The sequence below is a fragment of the Aquila chrysaetos genome, chromosome 19 (genome assembly GCF_900496995.4).
Source record: "Aquila chrysaetos chrysaetos chromosome 19, bAquChr1.4, whole genome shotgun sequence".
Lineage (NCBI taxonomy): Eukaryota > Metazoa > Chordata > Aves > Accipitriformes > Accipitridae > Aquila > Aquila chrysaetos.
The window spans coordinates 5,854,906-5,875,392 of record NC_044022.1 but is presented as its reverse complement, the minus strand read 5'-3'; the positions used below and the strand labels follow the sequence as shown (position 1 = coordinate 5,875,392).

Here is a 20,487-nt window from a genome sequence, read left to right as displayed (position 1 = left end):
GCTCAAAGCTCAGGCATCAAGATTAAAACCCTTTCCTCCAGGCTGGTCCAAGCTGGGTCCCTCTCTGCTGCCCTGCTGGCTTCCCACCTTCTTATCTCACCGTCATCTCAAATATCATGTCCATACCTTGCCAGCTACCCAGACCTCTGTTTCTCCCGATGGCAAACCAGCAGGAAAGCAGAGCTATCAAGAGGTTTCCATGTCGATTCCTGAATTCTTTCACAATGTTCACTGTAGAGAGGACGAGCTCCCACATAACACAGGCACCAGCTTGTTGCCCCATTTATTTCTGAAACACCACATCCTAGCCGCAATGCTGTGCACACAAAGTACAGTCCTGCTCTTCTACTTACAGATTTGCTCTGGTTTTACCATCAGCAACAAACCTGTAATCTCTCCTGGGCAGGATTTGGTTTCTAGTTCTGGTTCTTGTAGTCAGCTGCTGCAGCCCAGGGGCAATTACAGTGCTTTACACAGCTGCTAGGTGGTTTTTAGCTGAAGTTTTAAGGATTGTTTCTGACTCAGAAAGCTGCAAATAGCCTGTGACCTTTCTGCAGGAAATAGTACCTCTGCTGCAGTTGAACCAATGGACGCTGGTTGCAAAATACCTCTTGGGCTCTGTCTTCACCAGGAAAAAATGAAGCCATTCTTCATCTGCGTTAGCAAGTATCTGGTAAAACCCTATTGGAGGTGAGGCTTTTTGTAACTTCTAATGGGTCAAGTAAACCTTAGGCTTCTTATAGCCTTTAACCTGATCCACTGACCAGAAACTCCCAGTTGCTGCATCTCCCCTTGGATTTTCACTGGTTCAGACTGGAGACACGTCTACAGTGCACAAGTGGAGGTGGCACACAGTGCCCAAAGCTTCACAGAATCCGTGAAGTATCTGTACCTTTCCCCTGCCCTATTACTGGAAGCCTTTCAAGTTACCAGCTCTTTTTTACACTGCTATTTGCTTCTGCCTCACCAGAAGGCTGACGACAGCCTGTTTTGCACTGTAAGCTTGACAACGTGGTAATTTTATATTAAGCTTCACAACTGCTATGCAGTGGTGCGCTTTTCCAGATGATATAAGCTACTGACAGGGAGACGTACAGGTAATGTGACGGAACGTAGCTTTTTTGCAGGAGTGGAAATTGTTCAAAACTTTTAAGTAGATGTTAAATTCACTGTAATAATTTATGTGGGGCATTAATCCCACAAATGCACAGTGACAGAGAGCACTAGTCTTATCTGCCACATTCTCACAACAAGCACTTAGGGAAGCAAGAAGGAAGAGCAGCAGATATTTGTATATCTGCTGCATGCTTGATGTGACCTCTTTCTGCTCACGTTGCCATCTGCTGTGAAGCACTTTACATGTGTTTGCCAAGACTTCTGTATCTTTGAAAACAATACTGCTACTTTATCGTAAATGGCCTGAATTATTCTACGCATGGCCCTACCTTTCCATGTATACTGACATCTTTACAGCTCCTTAGCTGCCGTTCAGGATTTTTGCTGCCGATTTCCACTGTGGGGGTCAGAGCCCTGCTGACTTGAGTCTCAGAACGGCTTTCCAAAAGGAAGCGCACTCTGCAGTGATACGATACCACGCGAGCTATTCACAGGGGAAACTTCACCTACGGCTGCAACGCAGCTGTGTCTGATGTTAAATATGGAATCCACTGATATTTTGACACATGGGAAAGACCTGTGCTTGGGGAAGCCCTTTATCACATGATTAAGCTGTCATTTAAATGGTGTAAAAAATAACTTCTAAGCAGAGGAAAAAGCAATAGTCTCTTTGCAAATGACTGTTGAAGGTGAGAAGATTGAAAGGGATGCAGAGCAGCATTTTGTTCTGTTTTTAACTAAAATAAAGCACTACATCATTTTGTGAAGCAGCAGAAATGGAGATTCCGCTGCTTACATCTCTGGAGAGAGACGCATGCGTTTAATGAGTGCTCATTAAAACAGTCTCTAATAGAATCAAGTCGAAGCAGAAAAACGCTAAAGAGAATAGGGGAAACTACCGGCCTCTGATGAATGCTTTATTTCATCTCTGAAGAAGAATACAACATTGCCTAGTAAGACAAATTATGTGTAAATGTGAAGAAAACACTGAATTGATACGAGCTGGAAACCAAAAAGCTGCTGTGGGTCTGCTGCGTACATACTCCTACCAGCACAGCCTAGCTGCATGTCCATGGGCCAAGTCCGGCTTATGACACATAACCTTCTAGCCTGGTGACTCTTCCCTCTAGGAGATGCATCATGGATGTCTGAGCAGCAAACATATCCTGGACAGGTAAATGTCTATTCCTGCACCTGCTTGCAACTTGGTATCACAAGAGAAGGCAAGTCAGCCTCCCTGACCAGTGCCTGTTGCTGTCTGCCCCTCACACCCCACTCTTCCCAGGCCCAAGGGATGCAGTGACCACAGCAGCAGCAACCAGCACCTCGGGAATGCTCTCTTGGCCTCCCCCGCTTCTAGCAGAAACGGCCAATTTTAGCAAATGCTCTGTGGGGTGCAGAGATGGGTTGCTGTCGCCCTCTGAGGAAGGCGGCTGCTGCTGCTCTTGGTGAAGTGGGCAGCTTGCGAGAGCAGCCCCAGAGCTGACATGCAGCTGCTGAAATTGAGCTAGCCTGAACCACCCTGTGATGGCAGACACAGGGGTTTGCGGATCTAAGACCAGACGGATCTATTGGCAAGGCTGACTGTGTTGCTGTAAAGGCTGTGCACAAGCTGTGGCTGGATAGAAGGGTAAACACTGTCCAGAAAGAGCAGGATGAATGAAATGGACCAAGCACTAAGGCATCATGACATTTTTCTGTAACTTCTTCCTAGAAGGGGGGAAAAAAAACCAAACCAAAACCAACCTCAGCACAGAGAACTCCAGGGACCCTAAAATCAGCTGTTTAATTAAAAAACAACAATAACAAACCCCACATCTGCTTTATTAGTTCTCACAGAAAGCTGTCTGACGGGATTGGCAATCCAGCATTGACAATAAATCCTGGAGTCCATTTCAACAAGAAACTAGGCTGCAGAAGGAGCCAAAGCATCAAGGGAGAGATGAGCTGCTGCTGCGTGGCCCTGGCTCAGCGTAGCATATGCTACCTTGCCAGGCGGTGAACTCAACCGTATCTGCAGAGTAATAGAGCCAAGGGAGAGTCTGCAGGCTGTGCAGGGACCAGCCCCTCCTCTCCAATAGTCCCCTGCCTCTTGGTCAGTGGGAGCGAAGTGGAAGCTTCCCCTTGCTTCTGTCTCAAGAGCAGTGGGTCTATCTGTCTGATCTGCTTGGATGTCAGGAAGGAAATATTCTTCTGTTGGGTTAAACTTGCAAATAGCAAATGCTTCCTTCTCCTGCCTGATGCCCTTGGAGACGCACGGTTTGGCTAACAATAATTTCCACAGATGTCCTTGCACTGCACTGCCAGTGGCACCACTGAGAAAGGCCAGCTCTTGGAAAAAGCTAAATGGGAACTGGAGCCTGCAGCGATGGATGGTACGTAAGAGAGAAGAGGGGAACATGAAGGCTTCCTGAACACCAGCCCCCTCTTTGTCAGCCCTCTTGCGAAGGTGAAAGGGTAAGAACATCCAGCGGAGCAAGGGGAATCCTTAGGTTAGTTTGAGATTTTGGAATCCTCTTGCTCCCAATTAGACCTGCCTAATGCCTGAAACTGGAGTTGTGAGGGCTCTCCCCCACCTTAGCTTGCCACGTCCTCTGCATTCCCCTTGTAGGCTGAATGATTTGGAGTGTGATGATCCTTGTTCAGGAAATTTTAAGAGGATGCTTTTGAGCTTGACAGCTCAAACTGATGATGACAGCAAACTCGATGCAGCTTAAAAACATATTTATATAGGCTCTCTGTCAAGCATCATTTAAACCCCATACATCATGATAAAAAATGAAGATGAAACCGGCTCTGCTAGGCTACTGGTGGAAAGACAGTGTCCTGGTACATTAAAATACCTTTTGTCTTCAGATAAGGAATGCCTTGCTGTGAAAGGCTACCATCTTTACAATTAGCACAAAATAAGGGGATTAAACACTTTGGCAGATATGAAAGAACAAAATCCCAATAAAATCCTCAAGCAGAAGATGCTCAGGTAAGAGCAAGTGTTGGGTGTAACATGCCATACAGCACTGGGTTTGCTCAGCTTGCATCCAAGTCAGAGGAATGCAGAGTAACAACCCCAGGGAGAAATTCTGTTAGGAGGAGGATATTTCAATTTAAAAAAAAGGAAAATAATTATGTTTGAGCTGCTAGCGTTAAAAGCAATTCTAGAGAAAAAAAATTTAGACCCATATGATCCTAGATAATTTCAAAATAACTTTTAAAGGTATATATGAATTAGAGTTTTTTTAAAAGCCTGAGTACCTGCAAATGGAATTGTCTTTGTCATGCTTGCCAGATTGATGGTATTTCCTATACAGTTTTCAGTGATGAATGTAAATATCCATTAAGTGCATGGGCCTCGCACTTTGCATAGACATCAAAGATTCGTGCTATAGGACAGTGGTGAGGTTGTAGACGCTCTTTGATATCTTGCTATAAATAAGATGATTCATACAAATTTAGTAAGAAGGTAAGATAAGCTGCACTGTGTCCAAATGTCCAGCTAATGTGGCAGCTTATCTCTGACGTGACTTACAGACGCTTAAGAAAGTAATGTAAGAACAGGCATGTGCACCTGGAACGCTGTAGCCGAGCGTCCTTGAACCAAAGAACAACACTGGACTACAGCCTTTTAATTTTCACTTGTGGGCCTCATATAAAGAAACTTTCTTTTGCTTACTGTAGCATGGAAATTATTTGATGTCCTGACAGCTTTCAATTATTTTATCCTTGTAAATACACTGACCATTTATTATTGGCCACAGAAGTTTTCTGTTGCATATACATTATTAAAAATTCTGCTGCTGTTACCCTCTGCTTAGTTCCAGACTTAGTTGACATATCTGGTATCCAACCATAGTGCATAAAGCACTATACATTTGGCAGGATGCACAAAGTAGTTGTTACTGGGTGGTCTGAGCATTGCCAATGCATGAAGTTCCCCGTTAATCCAAAACAGTGTTTTAGTAACAGTGCTGTTTCCTGAGCTTGTGATACTGCTGGATTGCTTTGTAAGCAGGACATTATCTACACTAAACAAAAATGCAGCCAGGATACCTACCAGTTCTGTAACGCCATTAATACTTCCGTCATTTTAACAGGAATTCCTTCACAATTCTGGCTGAGTACCATGAAGTTTTGGCAGGTTTTTACTATTCTGTTTATTGATTTGGTCAGCTATTTTGCCATCTTAATGATATTTCCACCAGAGAATGCTAGGAAGCCGTTAAGCTGATGCCAACGCTGTCAGGTGTGGAAGGGGCACCAACGCAGCAACGCCAAGATGCTTGAACCATCCGTTCCTGCTGTTCCTGGCTCGTTCCTGGTCCTCCTGACTGCAGAAGCAGGTTAAACACACATTGTATGGTCAGAATGGGTTCAGTTTATTGTCCTACTTTAGGCTCCAGCAATTAAGCCCAAAGAGATCCTGAACAGCCCTCACCACATGATTTCAATATTGGCTTTTCCCCTCCCTCTCTATTTTTTTTTTCCCATTAATTTTTATTCATTTTCCCGTTTAGTAGATTGGATGGCTGGATAGTTTCTAAGGGTCTATACTGTATAATTGCAGTTCACGTTTAGTTAAGCAAATCCCACTTATCAAATACATCCTGATCACCATTGTGCTGTAGTCCTTTTGGCTGCAGTTTAACTGCAGAGAGACAAACTGGGACTCTATCCCTGCACCATGATATGAATTTCTTCTTCTCTAGATAAAGTAGCTGGTGCCTGAATGTCTGATGGTGAGAGGTGGAGAGGACAGCTGTGTCTGGTAGAAGTAAACATCACTAAGATCTCCTCCAGGATACACGTGAGTTGCAGGACTGTAGTCCTGCATAGTATAAAGGAAGCAGCCTGGCTCTCCATTACTTACCTGGCTATCTGTCAGTCACTGGTCAACTTCTTTCAGAAGTCACATTTTCACTGGCTATGGTACACAATAGTCAGTTTTATGGTTAGAGATGTAGCTCATTCCATCAATACTATATGCCTGGAAAATAACTTGGGTATTCAAGAAAACCATTCAGAGGAATAAACATTTTTTAAAAAAATTTAATTTGGAAAATGAGGAAGTCCACCATTTTCTTTTAGCCTGTCTGTAACAGTCAAATTGTATAAACAGAACTCTGATCGTGCATCTGATTTTGCAGTTACTTAATTGGAGGATCAGGACCAAACTTCTAAAAACACATCTAGGTTAAGATAGTTTCTTTCAACTCTTACCTCTCCCAGTTAATGATCACTAACTCACTCAATTATTAAGTATTTACATCCATTTAGCAAGACCCAGTGCAGACCTCTTGTACATCCATGTTGAATTCTGTTCCCCAAAACTGAGTGTATACAATGACAATAAATGGCTGTGTGTCAGAAGTGAAGTGCCGCAGAGGTAAAAACCAACTTGGATAAGAAAGGTAGACTTGGAAGGGCACCCTGGCTTTCATTTACAACTCTACATTCAAAAATTCCTGTTAGCTCTTCTTTCAGACTTTTTGTACAGAACTGTAGTGCCTGGTATTTCCTCCTGTGGTGTTAGTGGCTGCAGGGGATCTACAGAAGTTCAACTGAAGTTTACACATCTGAACTTAATCCCCCAAGTTTAGTTAGTGTCATCTGCCATCTCTGTGCACTGGAACATATTTAATTTTATATTTTTAGAAAGAATATTGTTTTGTTATTTGAAATAGAATGTGAAATTCAATGAAATTAAACAGAAAACCATTCTTTTTTTAGAAAGGAAAATTTATTTATGGTTACATATACCACATATAAAATTAACATTTAACTGAAACATGTAATTGTTTCAATCATTTATGACTAAACACTTACAATGTTGACTACAAAACTGTACAGTTCATATTTAGTAACCGATTCTTACAGCATAGTGCAATTGTAACATTTTATAAACAAAATAATTTGTGCCTTTTTTAAATAAAGTGCATTAAATTACTATCTTGTATACAACAAGAAGCTCTGTAGTTGCAGTCCAAAGCTTTAATCTGAAGGGAAACTGAGGCAAAGATGTTTCACTTCCTTTTAAAATTACTTCATATACTGGCAAGCTATGGTTCAAACTTCAACCACAGTTAAATGAAAAAAAACCTAAATTAGTATAAGAAATAACCACAGGCCTTTATGTACTAAACCAGTAATTGGTTCTCATATGAAAAGCACAACATGCAGAATTTAAATTACTGGTTTAAAGCCATTTGGCTCCTAATGAGATGTGTAGCATGAGAACTACACCCATGCAGCTGCTTTTGCTAAAGCTTCTCGAATTCAACATGGAACCACACTGCAGTCAGTAGTATCAGGGGTTTACATGAATTGTACAATGTTTCCTAGGAAAAGCTCTCTCTGAGAATTTCATGAGATGAGCATGGTAAACCACAGGTTATTTTTAATTGCATTTGGCAATTAAAAAAAAAAAAAAAGTAGGGGGTCTAGTTAGTAAGTCTAGAAAATTAGGAGTGGTTCTACTAGGCCAGTGTATTCCAAATTTCATGGCCTGAAGTTAAATACAGAGTTTTACAGCTTTATTTCAGAGGCACAGTTATAACATTTTATGCTATGAAGTTTCTTTTTATTCGTAAACACATTTACAATCAACTTTTGTAGGTTTTGGCTGTGACAGTAAAGCTGAGACCAAAAAAAGGACAACACAACTGTAGATTTTAGCCCCAAAGAGTAACAAGATGTAGACATACAAAATGGATAGACGTCTAATGTGGCTCTTTTTAGAAATAATGACACAAATAAGAATTCCCTCAGCTCTGGCTGAGGCCCAACAGAAAAGTCCATATTATTCTCCTCCTCCATACATACACGGGACTGCTATCAGCTTCAATGGAAAATATAGTTGAGCACAGGCAAGTAACCCTAGAGATTGCCTGAGTATTTTGCTGTATATGTAATCTAGGCAATTTACCTGCCTCTTCAGCTGCTATACCCATTCCACACTTTTGGCACAAATCACACATGCTGTTTCCACATTCTGGAAAACCACATTTTCCTCCTATACATTTTAACCTATGGGACCAGCCTGAGTTCAGAAGCAGACTACTGTACATTCAGCCGCTCTGCTCTGGGGCAGCTGCCGTGCAAAAAGCTGCATGCTGGAGCGTGCTAACTCCCAGCAATGAGTTAGTCTCCTCCTCCTAGACTAAGGGAATTCTCTGCTTAAGGCAAATACAAAATAAAGGAGCTGAAATTTGGTTGGAATGTGATTGAAGAAGGCTCACTGTTGTCTATCACATCTTCAGAAAGCTCTCTGCTGAGAGCAGAACTCCCTTCCAAAGCCAGCATGCTTTGACCCTGCAATTAACACTGTGGAAAAGCCTCACCTCCGTGCTATTTTCTCGTGAGCCCTCTGGGGCAGAGGCACCACAAGGTGGACCAAGTGTTGCTCATACCTTGAGGAAGTACATTGTCAGAGGGCAACCAAAGAAAGAGCAGCAAAACAAAAACCCACGGATGGGGCACAGCTCCCCGAGCTCCATGAGGACACAACAGTACATCCCTTTCAGAATGTGGGGATCTCAATTTTTGAAGGGCCAGGTCATGCTGCTTTCATTTGCATACTATAAAATATATCCTCCCTGAAAGCAGTGGAAGCTGAATTCCTGATTATTTTGATGATTTTCATCTTAGCAAACACTGAACTAAGAGGAAAATTCTATGGGGGACCATAAGTAATCAGTGCATTAAGAGCTCCATACCTTGGCCCTAAATCTTACAGGTCCTAGTCCCTTTTCCTAGAATGCCCCTGAAGCATATGTGTATTTCGTGTGCCCTTTAAAAATAAATGTATAAGATTTTTTAGATACTGTAATATTCTCCAGGTTAGCATCAGCCAGTGCAAAATGTGCACCTGTGTCATATGACTGTGTGGACTGCTGTTTAGACTCATGATCTATGCAGTCCTGTTACCAAATCACCTATGAAAGACAGAGAGAGAGGGAACAGCATGAGCAGGAACATATAACTGCTATACAGGCTCATGTTAGTGATAAATACCCTTCTTGTATTCTGTCCCATATGTGGCCATATAACACATTCCTGCAATCCCAAAGCTGGCAGTGGGATTTGTCCAAATTAAAGTCATGAGAATTCACCTCCCTTCCAAAACTTCTGGATTGTCTTTGTTGAAATATCGATTACTTACCACTGAATCTTTCAGTGTTTCCAACATTCATATAAGTTTGGCAATGTTTTTTATTTAATCCTATGAAACTGCCTCAGCAAAGAGGTTACATTTGGTTACAGGACCATTACAACACTGAAGGTATAAAGCATGACATCTAGCATATCATACATATAAAAAGTAAATTAAATTATCACAATGATTATGTATATATATTATATTTAAGTATGTAATTATGCTATTTAAGTATTTAAGTATGATAGCTCATAATACTTAAGTTAATGGCATACCAAAATACTCTAAGAAACTGTTTCTCCACTCAGCATGTAATATAACTAGTACTTAAGTTCTTTAGTTAAACCCGGACACAGGTATTTCCTTTTAAGAATTAGTTTATACTTTTTAAAAAAACTCAAATCTATTTTGTTGGCATCTATTCCTTAAAACTGGAAGGCCCCTCCATTTTCTAAGGTAAATCCCTGCAGGATGCAGTCTTCAGCATGTGCAGTTGGCTTGCTTTTTCCTTGAGAAACCAGGAATATGCTCAGACATCACAGTAGATCATATGGTTGGGATCAAATGGTTTGAGGAAAAAAATAGAGTATCACCAGTGTAAAGAAAACTGTAGCAGTTCACTTGCTTCTCCCCTACCCCCCGCAGGTGAATCAGATAAATTTCCAGTGTAAGGCAAATGCTCACCAAAGCTGTTCAATGAAAAAGTGCTGCTGATATATTTGAAAGGGTTATAACCAACTATTAAAACCTTTGTAAATAAGCTTTTACCTAAGAACACAGCATTGTACTTATGAGAGGCAGGTTCTTAGAATCATAGAATCATTTAGGTTGGAAAAGACCTTTAAGATCATCAAGTCCAACCATAAACCAACGTTTATCTTGAAACAAAAAGGACTGTGCCAGACATCTTACTACTGGGGGGGGAAAAAAACCCAACCAAAAAACCCCACCAAAAAAAAAAGAAAAAAAAAAGGAAAATACACCACCCCCCACCTCCCGTAATCCTATGGCCATCAGCTGAATTACTCTACACTAGTAATTTAATGAAGCCCCTAATTGTGCAGTGGATGCCTGTAAGTACTCTGTGCTTTTTAGAAAGGTCTGTTTTACTTGGAGGTATCAGATAAATCAGTTCACTAGTTCTGGGACATAAAAGTCTTCCCCCCACCTGGGAGGGGGGAAACCCATAACACTATCTTGTCCAGTTAAATATCTAGGCATGTCAGCAAGTTTGTAAAAATTGCCTTGGCACATGTAGAGTGCAAAACAAAAGGTCTGGGGAGGCGAGGACAATTTCCTTAAAAGCCAATTCAAGGAGTTTGGGATGGCAAGTTTAACTGACCTGTTATTTTAAAATGAGTTTTACTCTCTCAACCCATTTGCAGATAAAGAACCTCCTCTGGAAAATGTCCCCTAATCCTTTCAATGGCACTGAATTAGTTTGCATCACAGCAGTGATACACTAGTTAACTGCAACATGGTTTCATCTAACCTACATTCAGGTTTGTTTATAAGAAGCTTGTGTAACACAGTGAAATACGCAACTGTTTCTTCTTGTCTGGCTTAGAAGATCACAATAATTTTGTGAATAAACTGCAGCATGGACTTTTTTAGTTTCTTAGTGCAAAGGCATATTGTTTTCAAAGAAACAGTTACTGCAAATTTACAGACTCAGCTGCTCCTCCGAAGAAACAGAAATACATAACGACTTACTGTAAAATAATCTGCTGCTGGTTCTACTTTCATATTTTCAATATTTTTCCACAAAAAAACCTCTTCTGATTTCAAATGGGGCCATGTAAGACATTGGTAACAAGACAAGTAATAAACTGAACAAAATATATGAGGTCACGTTTTCAAGGAAGGAGGACCTCACTTCTGATCATATTTCCTCCTCTCTATTCTCTGGACAGCACTCAACAAGAACGGCAATATTGCCAGCCTCAAGGACACGGGACAGCTACACTACACCCTGGAACAACGGCAGCCCCAGGGCCCCTCTCAGATGCTCCATGTACATCAGGTAATGTTCAAAATGGACAGTTCAAAATAACCTTCTCACAGGGGACACATTTATTCAAGCATCCTTCCTATCCAAGCTCAAGCACTGAGTACCTGGCTGATCTGCCAAGCCATAGACTTCCACCCTCTCATCTTTCATTGTGCACCGAACATGAAAGCAGATATTCTTGCAGTTCATCCAGATTTCTGATCCATTAAAAAGGACTGCAAATTTTTGGTCAGAAGAAGCCAATAGCACCCATTTTTATGGGGTAATTTCCTTTTGCACCAAAAAACTATTTCCAGAAATGAGACCTTTCAAGTTTACTGGGAATCCCATCATTCTTTCACTGACAGATGGGGGAGAGACGCATGCCTAATTTACCTTTCCTGTACTATTGCTTATTCATGACATATAAATCACACCCCTTCCTTTTAGTCCCCTCTCTATAAGCAGAGATTGAGACATCTTATTTTTTTTCTCCATTGCATATCTCTGAACTATCACTGAGCCAAACTAAATGTGGCACTGAAAGAGAGGGTAAACCACTGCTTTATATAATAGCATTCAAAAGCAGAAAAAAAAAATCAGGAAATTGAAATATTATTTAAAATTGTGTTTCCCAATTATAGCAATGTACTGTTATCAGCACTGGCCTTTTTTTTGGTTAAGCACCAAATTTCACATGCTTTTGAGTAGCCCTGCTGCCTAATACCAATCAAGTTACAGGGCTTCTTGCTAACATGCAATATGCTAAGTTTGCAATATGCTAAGCACATGAAAATTTTGTTTTCCTAAGTTTACTACTGAAGTTATCAAACTGTTTTCATAAAATGGCTTCCTGTGGTATTATTAAAAAGATGTTTAGTTGCAAACAACAATTCTGACTGCAAATAGCTATTTGTTCCCTTTGATAAATATGTAAAGAAGGACAGATTATTTACTGCATTTAATATATGTACTGGAGCAACCTCTTGTTCTAGAATCAGCTGCTCCAAAAGGCAGCCAAGTAAAACCTTAAAAAGATTCTCAGACCTTCTCTCAAAGAGAGGTGATGAGTCTACATGTATATATTTAACATCATCCTTAATTACTTCTTTCATAGATCTAGCTGCGTTCTTGATCCCCCTCAAAAAGTACACCACCATGATACCTTTTCCTGAATAGCTGGGCCCTAGCACTTTAAAATATTCTTGAATTCTTACAACATAGGATCCGTATCCAGTGACAGTTTACCTAATATTGTCTTCTTGCAGCAGAATGATTTAAAGAAATGCTGTTCACCTTTTTCTGGTGCTACTCCTATACACCTAGGACTTGAGCCGTCTACAGCTGGTGTGCAGGTACACTGTTCCTATTCCCACTCACAAGAGCGCCATTACATCAAATTGTTTTGCACTGCCAAACATGCTAGACCTCCTACTTTTGCTACAAAGTTTTACACTGACTTGTGGGTATTCAGGATTTTCTAGAAAGTTGCCAGAGTGGGTTTCTGTTTCAAGGACTAAGAACCATTCAGTATCTCAGATAAAGTGACAGAATAGCTGGTGGTTTTTTAAATAGTGACCACTCAGTCCAATTCTTATTTTTTCTTTCTTGTACATACAAAACCCAGACCATACATACTTTCTCTCCACAAAAGTCAGGGCCAACATTTTGAAAATATGGTTCAGAATGTTACAGAACCACATTTTTTTTAGAAGTAGGGAGTGTGTAGTTATGTTTCAGGGGCTTGATTTGTAACGATGCTATTTTATCCAAACTTCCAGTTATAGGGCAGGTTGCTTATCACTTTTGAGAAATGAATCCACAAGTACCTCATTTTTAAAAGCTAAACAAACCCTAAGAAAATGAGGCAACAGAAAAATAACTCTTTGGGGACAGAACGGCTGCTGGTCTAAGCCAAAGTTCACTGCTGTCCATGGAGGGGTTTTGGTGACTCCAAGATGCCTCAAGGCTGGCCCCTGAACCCAAAGGATGGACACAGCTGCTTATGTCACTGAGTGTCCATGGTAGGAAGATACAGCAGCGATAGCAGGCCTTTCAGCTTGCATCCAAATACCTTGGGCATTGTTAGGGGTTTTCTTCAATGATACCATAATCTTATTCATTTAAAAGCCAAGCTGTCTTCAGAATGGGCTAGCACCATTTATCATATCCATCTTAATGGGCATGACAAATTTGGGTATTCTCAGTTTTTGTTTGGTGAGGAGTATTGTCAGCATTAAGTTACAATCAGAAATCCTGAACGCGATGAATTTATCCATAGAACACTGTACAACTAAATGCCAAACAATGAAAAGAAGAAGAATCCCCACTGCAGTACATAATCCTCTCTTGCACATAGCACAAAATCAGGATCCAAGAACTAAGGTAAAAGGTTATTGCTGAGTAATTCTATTCAGGAACTCAGTAACTGTAACACAAACCAACCAGAAATAATGTCCCACATCAGTCCGATAGCAACCGCTTAACAAAGGAAGACTTCTGCTTACTTAAAGTCCTTATGCAAGTTACTATTTTTTGTCTAAAGAATATATTGCTTCCTCTCTGTTGCTCTGAGTTTACTCAGCAGTTTATAGTACCTGCAACATGGAGGATTTTATTGCTCTTGTGCTAAAAACATGTTTCCCCTTATTGCTGAAATCTTACTGTTAGGAGAAATGGTTAAAAAAAAAAAAAAAAAAAAGACAATTAAAAAAAATCCTCTCCCAAGCTTTGAGGATAAATATATGAAAAAACTGACTACAGTAAATTTTGCCCATCAAGATACAACCTGTTACTGACTTTGGGTCATGTGTGTTAATAAATAAAAATGAACTGCAATTCTTTAAACTAAATTATGCATTAAGAAAAAAGTCTTTTGTCATTACGATAGAGATATGAAAGATTACGATAGAGATATGAAAGATACGTCACTGTACATAGAATGGTGAATCTAACACCCCTGGTCCTACACACAGGTGGTGTTTGATGGGACAACAAAACAACAGAATCCTGCAAGCTGGCTGGATTTCTGCCAGTTTCAGATGGATCTTAGAAGGATACTGGCACCTCACCATACAGAACCGGGGCCTACACTGTAACTCTGAGGTGATAGCAGAGAATTGCTTAACTCTGCAGGGTCTGAAAAGTGGCTGTCTGTCAAGCATTTCTTTTGTGCAAGTGAGGTAGGCAGCTTTGTACCCACAGCTCTGCCCCTACTCCGAAGAGTTCGTTCACAGCTGTGTTACATAGCATCTATCCGGTACTACAAACCATGTTAATATTTGGTCTGACAACTGTGGGCAAACCTATGTCATTGACTTCCAGAAGAATTTTCTGGCCTACGCTGCACAGTCTCAATTTAAGAACGTATTTCTGGAAGATACAATATCCTCACTGGAGGTCACAGCAGTAGCTTGGGAGGCATAATCATGTTTCTCATCTGTTTGTGGTGAAAGGTAACCATGTGCTACTCCTCAAACAAGGGCAAATCACATCCCTATGAGCTAGCTTTGTGGGACCTCTATAATTAATCTTTCTTTCCTCCGTTTGACTCGCATTGCTCCTCAGGAGAGCTGCTTCCAATTACAAATCTCTCTGCTCTGGCACAAGGAAAAGGTCGGCTCCCCCAGCACTCGGGAGAGTCTCTGTGGATTTGAGCAGCCTGTGGAGCGTGGAAGATGACAAGGACACCAGGTGAACCAGCAAGAGAAGAGGGGACTACATTATCTCCCTCTGTGCTGTTTTCTTCTGGCTTCCCTACTACCCAGGTGTTGTGGAGAGAAAAACACTAGTGCCTATGAGGTTATCCAAGAGGATGAGAGCAGGTCTGCATAAGCAAACCAACAATTGTCCTTGGGACTGAATCTTGGTCACAGTTGTAGCTGCTCATCTTCATCACACTTTTTGGCAATTTGATATAGAAGAACAAATGGGGGGAAAAAAGGGGGCGGGTAAACTTTGCACAACTTTAACTTATTTTTTGCTTTTAGAAGTGCCATTCTACATTATTCAGCTGATGGCGTTTGCTGCCATTTATTCCCAATACTTTGCATACTTGCAAAACTGCACGCATACATAGCATGGATATTTATGAAGTGATTATTTCTTATACAAAAATTCATAACAAAACGCAATGACTAGAGTTTCATTAGCATTCAGAAGTAGATAAAGAACACCAATAACCTACGCTGAGCAGGGGCCATAGTCTAACTGTGCTGAGCATCTGTAAATTGCAGTGAAGCCAAGGGAGCTGCAAGTTCACAGCTCTACTGGACCATGCCATGCAATTATTAAACTAATCACTTTACAAAGTAAGAGCCAAATATTATGAAGGTTGAACCAAGTAAATGATGGAATTTGAACCCAGCATTGCAACTAAAATTAATTATTGCTCATAAAAACCTCTACAGAGCCTTGTTTACAGACAACTCATTCACATTTGAGATTCAGCTTTGTGTATAGCGTATGATTCTTAATGTCACAGAAACTTTACCACAAAAAGCTACAGTCATCCAAATGTCCATGTGAAAAGGACAGATTCCATTTGGAAAAATCCAGACCAGCAACACAGTTGTCTCTACTATCTATACTATACAGGTATATTTTTTCATTGAACTGTAAATATTGCTATTTTTACACTGGAGTTTGTTGGGTTTTTTTTAAACTGTAATGGAAGATATTGAAGCAACAATACAGTATGCTGACTTTGACATTCAAGGGAATATAACCTCCTACTGATGCCAGGGCATTAACACATTGAGCTCCCATCAACACTAATGGTAGTGGTACTATAAACTTCCATGCACTGTCATTAGGGTACACCTTAAGTTTCACAAAGACAGGTGCCAAGAAAATTTCGTCTCTGACAATCACGTCTTCAAATTAGAAAACAACGTTTTATTTCTAGTGCATTCGAATGTGGCTTCAGTAAAAGGTTAGAAGCGGTTTGAAATTTAACCATTCATGAGAGGAAGCTCTGCTTTTTAGACCAGAACTATCATCCTATAATGAAGTGAACTGACATGCGTACAGTGCGAAGAATCACAATCTGTAACGGATGAAACTGCCAGAAAAGGAGAAAATATTGTTTCATGTTGCAGTTCTGGTTGCATACAATTATGAACTAGATATGCTCTCAGTATTTATAAACTTCAGTATTTGAAGTTATATAGCAGAACAATGAAAACAAGTGGTAATATTTTTTACTTTGTAACAAACTTAAGGGGAACCATTTCATGTAGATGCTAAATATGTGTCGCAAGCAATTTGTAGGTTATTTTATTAGATATTTTCTTATACACTTCTGAAAAGATAAACTTGTCTGAGCAACTCGCATCTGTTACAAACGCATAGCCAAAGGAGGCCGTATTGTTTCATCAATTTCGAAGATGTCCCCTGAATTCCTTTTAAAATTAACACTATAATGAGCTCTGTTATCCCATATCTAAGTGAAAACATATGGCTGACTTTTGAAAAGGAAGGCAAAGCATATCTTCTGTTTTAACATCCAGCCAGAACTCAGGAGAGAACAGGTAACCCTTTAAAACAATTATCAAGCTAATTCTTGCTGAGATGTAAAATAAAAAGCTATTACAAGTACTTCCTCACTTAAAGCAAATGTGTTGCACTGAGATTATTGCAATAAATACCATATAAATCAGTACAATTGGCCATTATTTTGAAGAGTATTCTGATGACATACAAATGGGGTAACAGGACTTGATTTTCTTTTTTTTTTTTATGTTTCAGAAAGAATTAGAGGGAAAAAAATATCCTGACAACAGACTGTAACATGCAGTATGACTAAACTCAATCACGTAAACAATTTCAAAGGAGGTATGCTGTTTCAATCTAATTTTAATTAGCAAACAATGTAAAATTATGGCAAACATGGCAAAGTCTGGGTAATATAACAAAAAGACCCTGAGCAACATTATAAATCTGTAAGAACACTGGTTATTTTGATTTTGGAAATCTCCCTTAAACCACTTGATTCATTTTGGTCACTGGGGTTTTCTGTTTACAAAAGGTCAGTGCATCCTGTGGTTTTTATATGAACCCATCACACACCATTTAATGAATGCATCTAAACCAAAACCAGCATTGCAAGAATGTCTGGAAAGTAACATGTTAAGGAGCGTCCTCCTAGCTGCCAATCAGACATCACTGGGTGATCTTGCTCTCTGAGACAGGTTAGATGGAATACAGCCACAACAGATGAGCCAAAGTGCTTTCTGTATCTCCTGGTTTCTAAAAGCATATATTACAGGATTGATGATGGAATTGTAGGTAGCTGGCAGGAGGGTGGCATAGGTGTATATAGAAGGGTAAGTGTAATCTGCTATTAAAGAATAGAGCGTAAAAGGCATCCAGCAAGCAGCAAAAGTCCCCAAAATAATGGCCAAAGTAGACACTCCTTTTCGGGTGGTCACATAGTGGGAAGTGGCCAGGAAATGGTGTTGCAAGGCAATCTGATGGGCATGGCGCATCACGATTTTACAGATTTGAATGTAGAGCTGCAGCATGAGGGCAAACATAAGCAAGAAAGAGACCGAAAGGACAGCTGCATTATTTTTAGTGAGTGGTCTGATAACACTGCAGGTGGATTCATCTCTGAGGCAGTTCCAGCCCATTACAGGCAGCAGTCCAATACAGATAGATGCTCCCCAGAGCAATATAAGCATGACATAGGTAAAAGTGACAGTCCTCTCTGAATTGTAAGTCAAAGCGTAATACAGGGAGAGGTAACGATCAACAGTAATAGCTAGCAAGCTGCCGACAGATGCTGAGAAAGAGGCAACAATCAGTCCAATCGTAACCAGTTTCGTAGCTTCTGATTGCAGAAGGTATGCAAAAACGAAATTGATGATCAATCCAATGCCCGCTAAGAGATCTGCCAGCGCCAGGCTGCCTATCAGGAGGAACATGGGGGCACGAAGACTGGGATTATGGAAAATGATAAGAACCACAATGGCATTTTCGCAGGAGATAAGGGTCCCTGAAGTACACAAGACAATGTCCCAGGGGTTTACCAAAAGCTCTGGCTCTGGGTCTACGACAGGAACCAGGGAGGAGCCTGCGGCTGAGGCATTCTCGGTAGAGCTGGCTTCTACATGATCCTGGGGCAGCCAGCTCAAATTAACCTTCAGATCTTCATTCATTTTAACCCCTGTCTTCTTCAACGGAAAGACATTTTTTTTAATGTTCAGACACAGCACTGGATACAGCACCCCCAGAGCATGCAACGCCCTAGACGGCAACACCAATCTAATGTGCAGGCAGGCACTTGTTACATAAATGTGACAAAAAAAAAAAACCAAAACAAACCCAAAACCAGAGGGGGGGAAATATTTAAAACTGCCCGAGATTATCTGCCAAGGGACCGACACATAGAGGCTGAGTGATCCCAACGGTAATTCCCTTCACCTGCATAGGGAAAAAAGCACAGGCATGGGAGGGAGCCCATAAAACAGCTAAACGCCCCCCCCCATCCCCCCCCAAGCGCTGTAATTTGGGGTGGGGGCCGGCTGTGGGGCGGTGTAAACCCCGTTATTCAGAAGCCACGATTTCAAAGTAGGATTATTTTTGGTCACGGAGGGAGCGGCAAGTATGGAGGGGGGGGGGGGGGGGAATATCCTTCACCGACCCCCTGTGAAGAAACCCCGCCTGGGCTGGGGGGGGGGGGGGGGGGGGAGGCCGATATCCTCTGAGAACTTACAAAACTCGACGCGGACACGCACACACACGCCACGCAACCCCAGCGGCGGTCACCTGGGCTTTTCCCCCGGCGGGTCGGAGGAAGGAAGGAAGGAAGAGGAAGAAGAGGAAGAGGATGAGGAAGAAGAAGAGGGTCGCCGTGGTCCCTTCAAGGCGGCAGACGGGACCGACCGGCCGCCCCTCACGGCGCGGCGCGAGGCCGAGGGCGCAGCGCAGGTGCGCGCGCGCGCCCCCCCCCCCCCGCGCGCGCGCACGCAGGGTGTGTGTGTGTGTTGGGGGGGGGGGGGGGGCTCGCCTCGTGCGCGCGCGCCTGCGCAGGTGCCTCCCGCGGGGCGGCCGGGGGGGGGGGGGGCGGGGGGAGAGGGGCGGGGAGGAGCGGGGGGGGCGGTCGCCCCCCCCGCTCCTCCCCGCCCCTCTCCCCCCGCCCCCCCCCCCCCGCCCTCTTCCCGCGCGAGCGCCCCTGAGGTACCGCCGCCAGCGCCCTGAGGCGATCGTTCCCCTCGCCCCATCGCGGCGGCGGTGGGCGAAGGAGGGGATGGACCCTCCGTGGGTCTGAGGCGCTGAAGGGAGCGGATAAAGGGTTTGGGGAGGGTCTGGGGCAAAGCGCGTTCCTGGCGCTCTGATTTGTGGCAGGTGGGGGTGGGTGTTAACAGCAGCTGGGCACCTTGGTGAGGAGGAGGTGTCGGAGGTCGAGTAAAAGCCTTTCAATAACTCCATGCTTCGCCCAGCAAGCCCTTCGCTGGTCTTGAGGTGGTCAGCTGGCCTTTCGCTCGCAGCAGAGCCTCTTAAAAATGAGATAAGTCAAAATTATCTGTACTATGAGGGTGGTCGAGTGTTGGCATGGGTTGGCCAGAGAGGCTGTGGGGTCTCCCTCCCTGGAGATACTCAAAACCTGATGACGTGGTCCTGAGTGACCTACTCGAACTGGCCCTACTTTGAGCAGCGGGGCTTGGCCGGACCATCTCCAGAGGCACCTTAATGCCTCAACCATTATGTGGTGCATAACCATATGAAAATACAGTATAAAAGATTTAAAGGAGCGATGCGCAGTATCAGGTCCAGAGCAGGTAGCACCGGACAGCATGCGGAGAGCCTGCTGGGGAAGCCTGGGCATGGGGATGCCTGCCGTCTTCAGAGGGGTGACATTAGGGACACGTGGCCAGATTTGCAAAGCTGTTACACATTGGATAGTGCAGGCAGGCCAGCGGGACTTTTAGTGGGTTAGAAACTGAGCTTGCAGAGAAGCCACTGGGTCAGAGGAACCACACCAAGCAGCTTTGGTCACCAGATGTAGATGTTTGTGCGCAGTAGATAGTCTCCCAAGGTCCCCTGTATTGTCAGTGGAGAGAAGCCTGTCCTCCAGGACATGCCAAAATAGTGGGATGAGTTGGTCTTTAGAAGAGCCTGGGCGATTTTAAGAAAACGTGCTTTGTCCTCATTTACACCACTATATACCTAAAGCACCTTGGAAAATCTGGTGATGGGGGATGACTGGAATCTGGAGGGAAGATTTCCT

At 42.4% G+C, this 20,487-nt stretch overlaps 1 protein-coding gene across 2 annotated transcripts; it reads right to left on the bottom strand.

Annotated features, from left to right (window-relative positions):
• Nucleotides 1-6,831: 6,831 nt before the first annotated feature.
• GPR12 (G protein-coupled receptor 12) lies at nucleotides 6,832-19,207 on the bottom strand. Of its 2 annotated transcripts, none has more exons than XM_030043054.1 (2): nucleotides 19,026-19,207; nucleotides 6,832-18,430 (listed from the first exon to the last, which is right to left on the bottom strand). In XM_030043054.1, exon 2 carries the CDS (start codon nucleotides 18,413-18,415, stop codon nucleotides 17,411-17,413), a length of 1,005 nt encoding a protein of 334 aa, XP_029898914.1. In that variant the 5' UTR covers nucleotides 18,416-18,430; nucleotides 19,026-19,207; the 3' UTR covers nucleotides 6,832-17,410. The 2 variants fall into 2 exon arrangements, with proteins under 2 accessions (XP_029898914.1, XP_029898915.1); XM_030043055.1 differs by having other exon boundaries at nucleotides 6,832-18,427.
• Nucleotides 19,208-20,487: the final 1,280 nt, after the last annotated feature.

Coding starts and splice junctions, on each gene's coding strand:
- GPR12 (XM_030043054.1), bottom strand. CDS start 18,415: ATGAATGAAGATCTGAAGGTTAATTTGAGCTGGCTGCCCCAGGATCAT.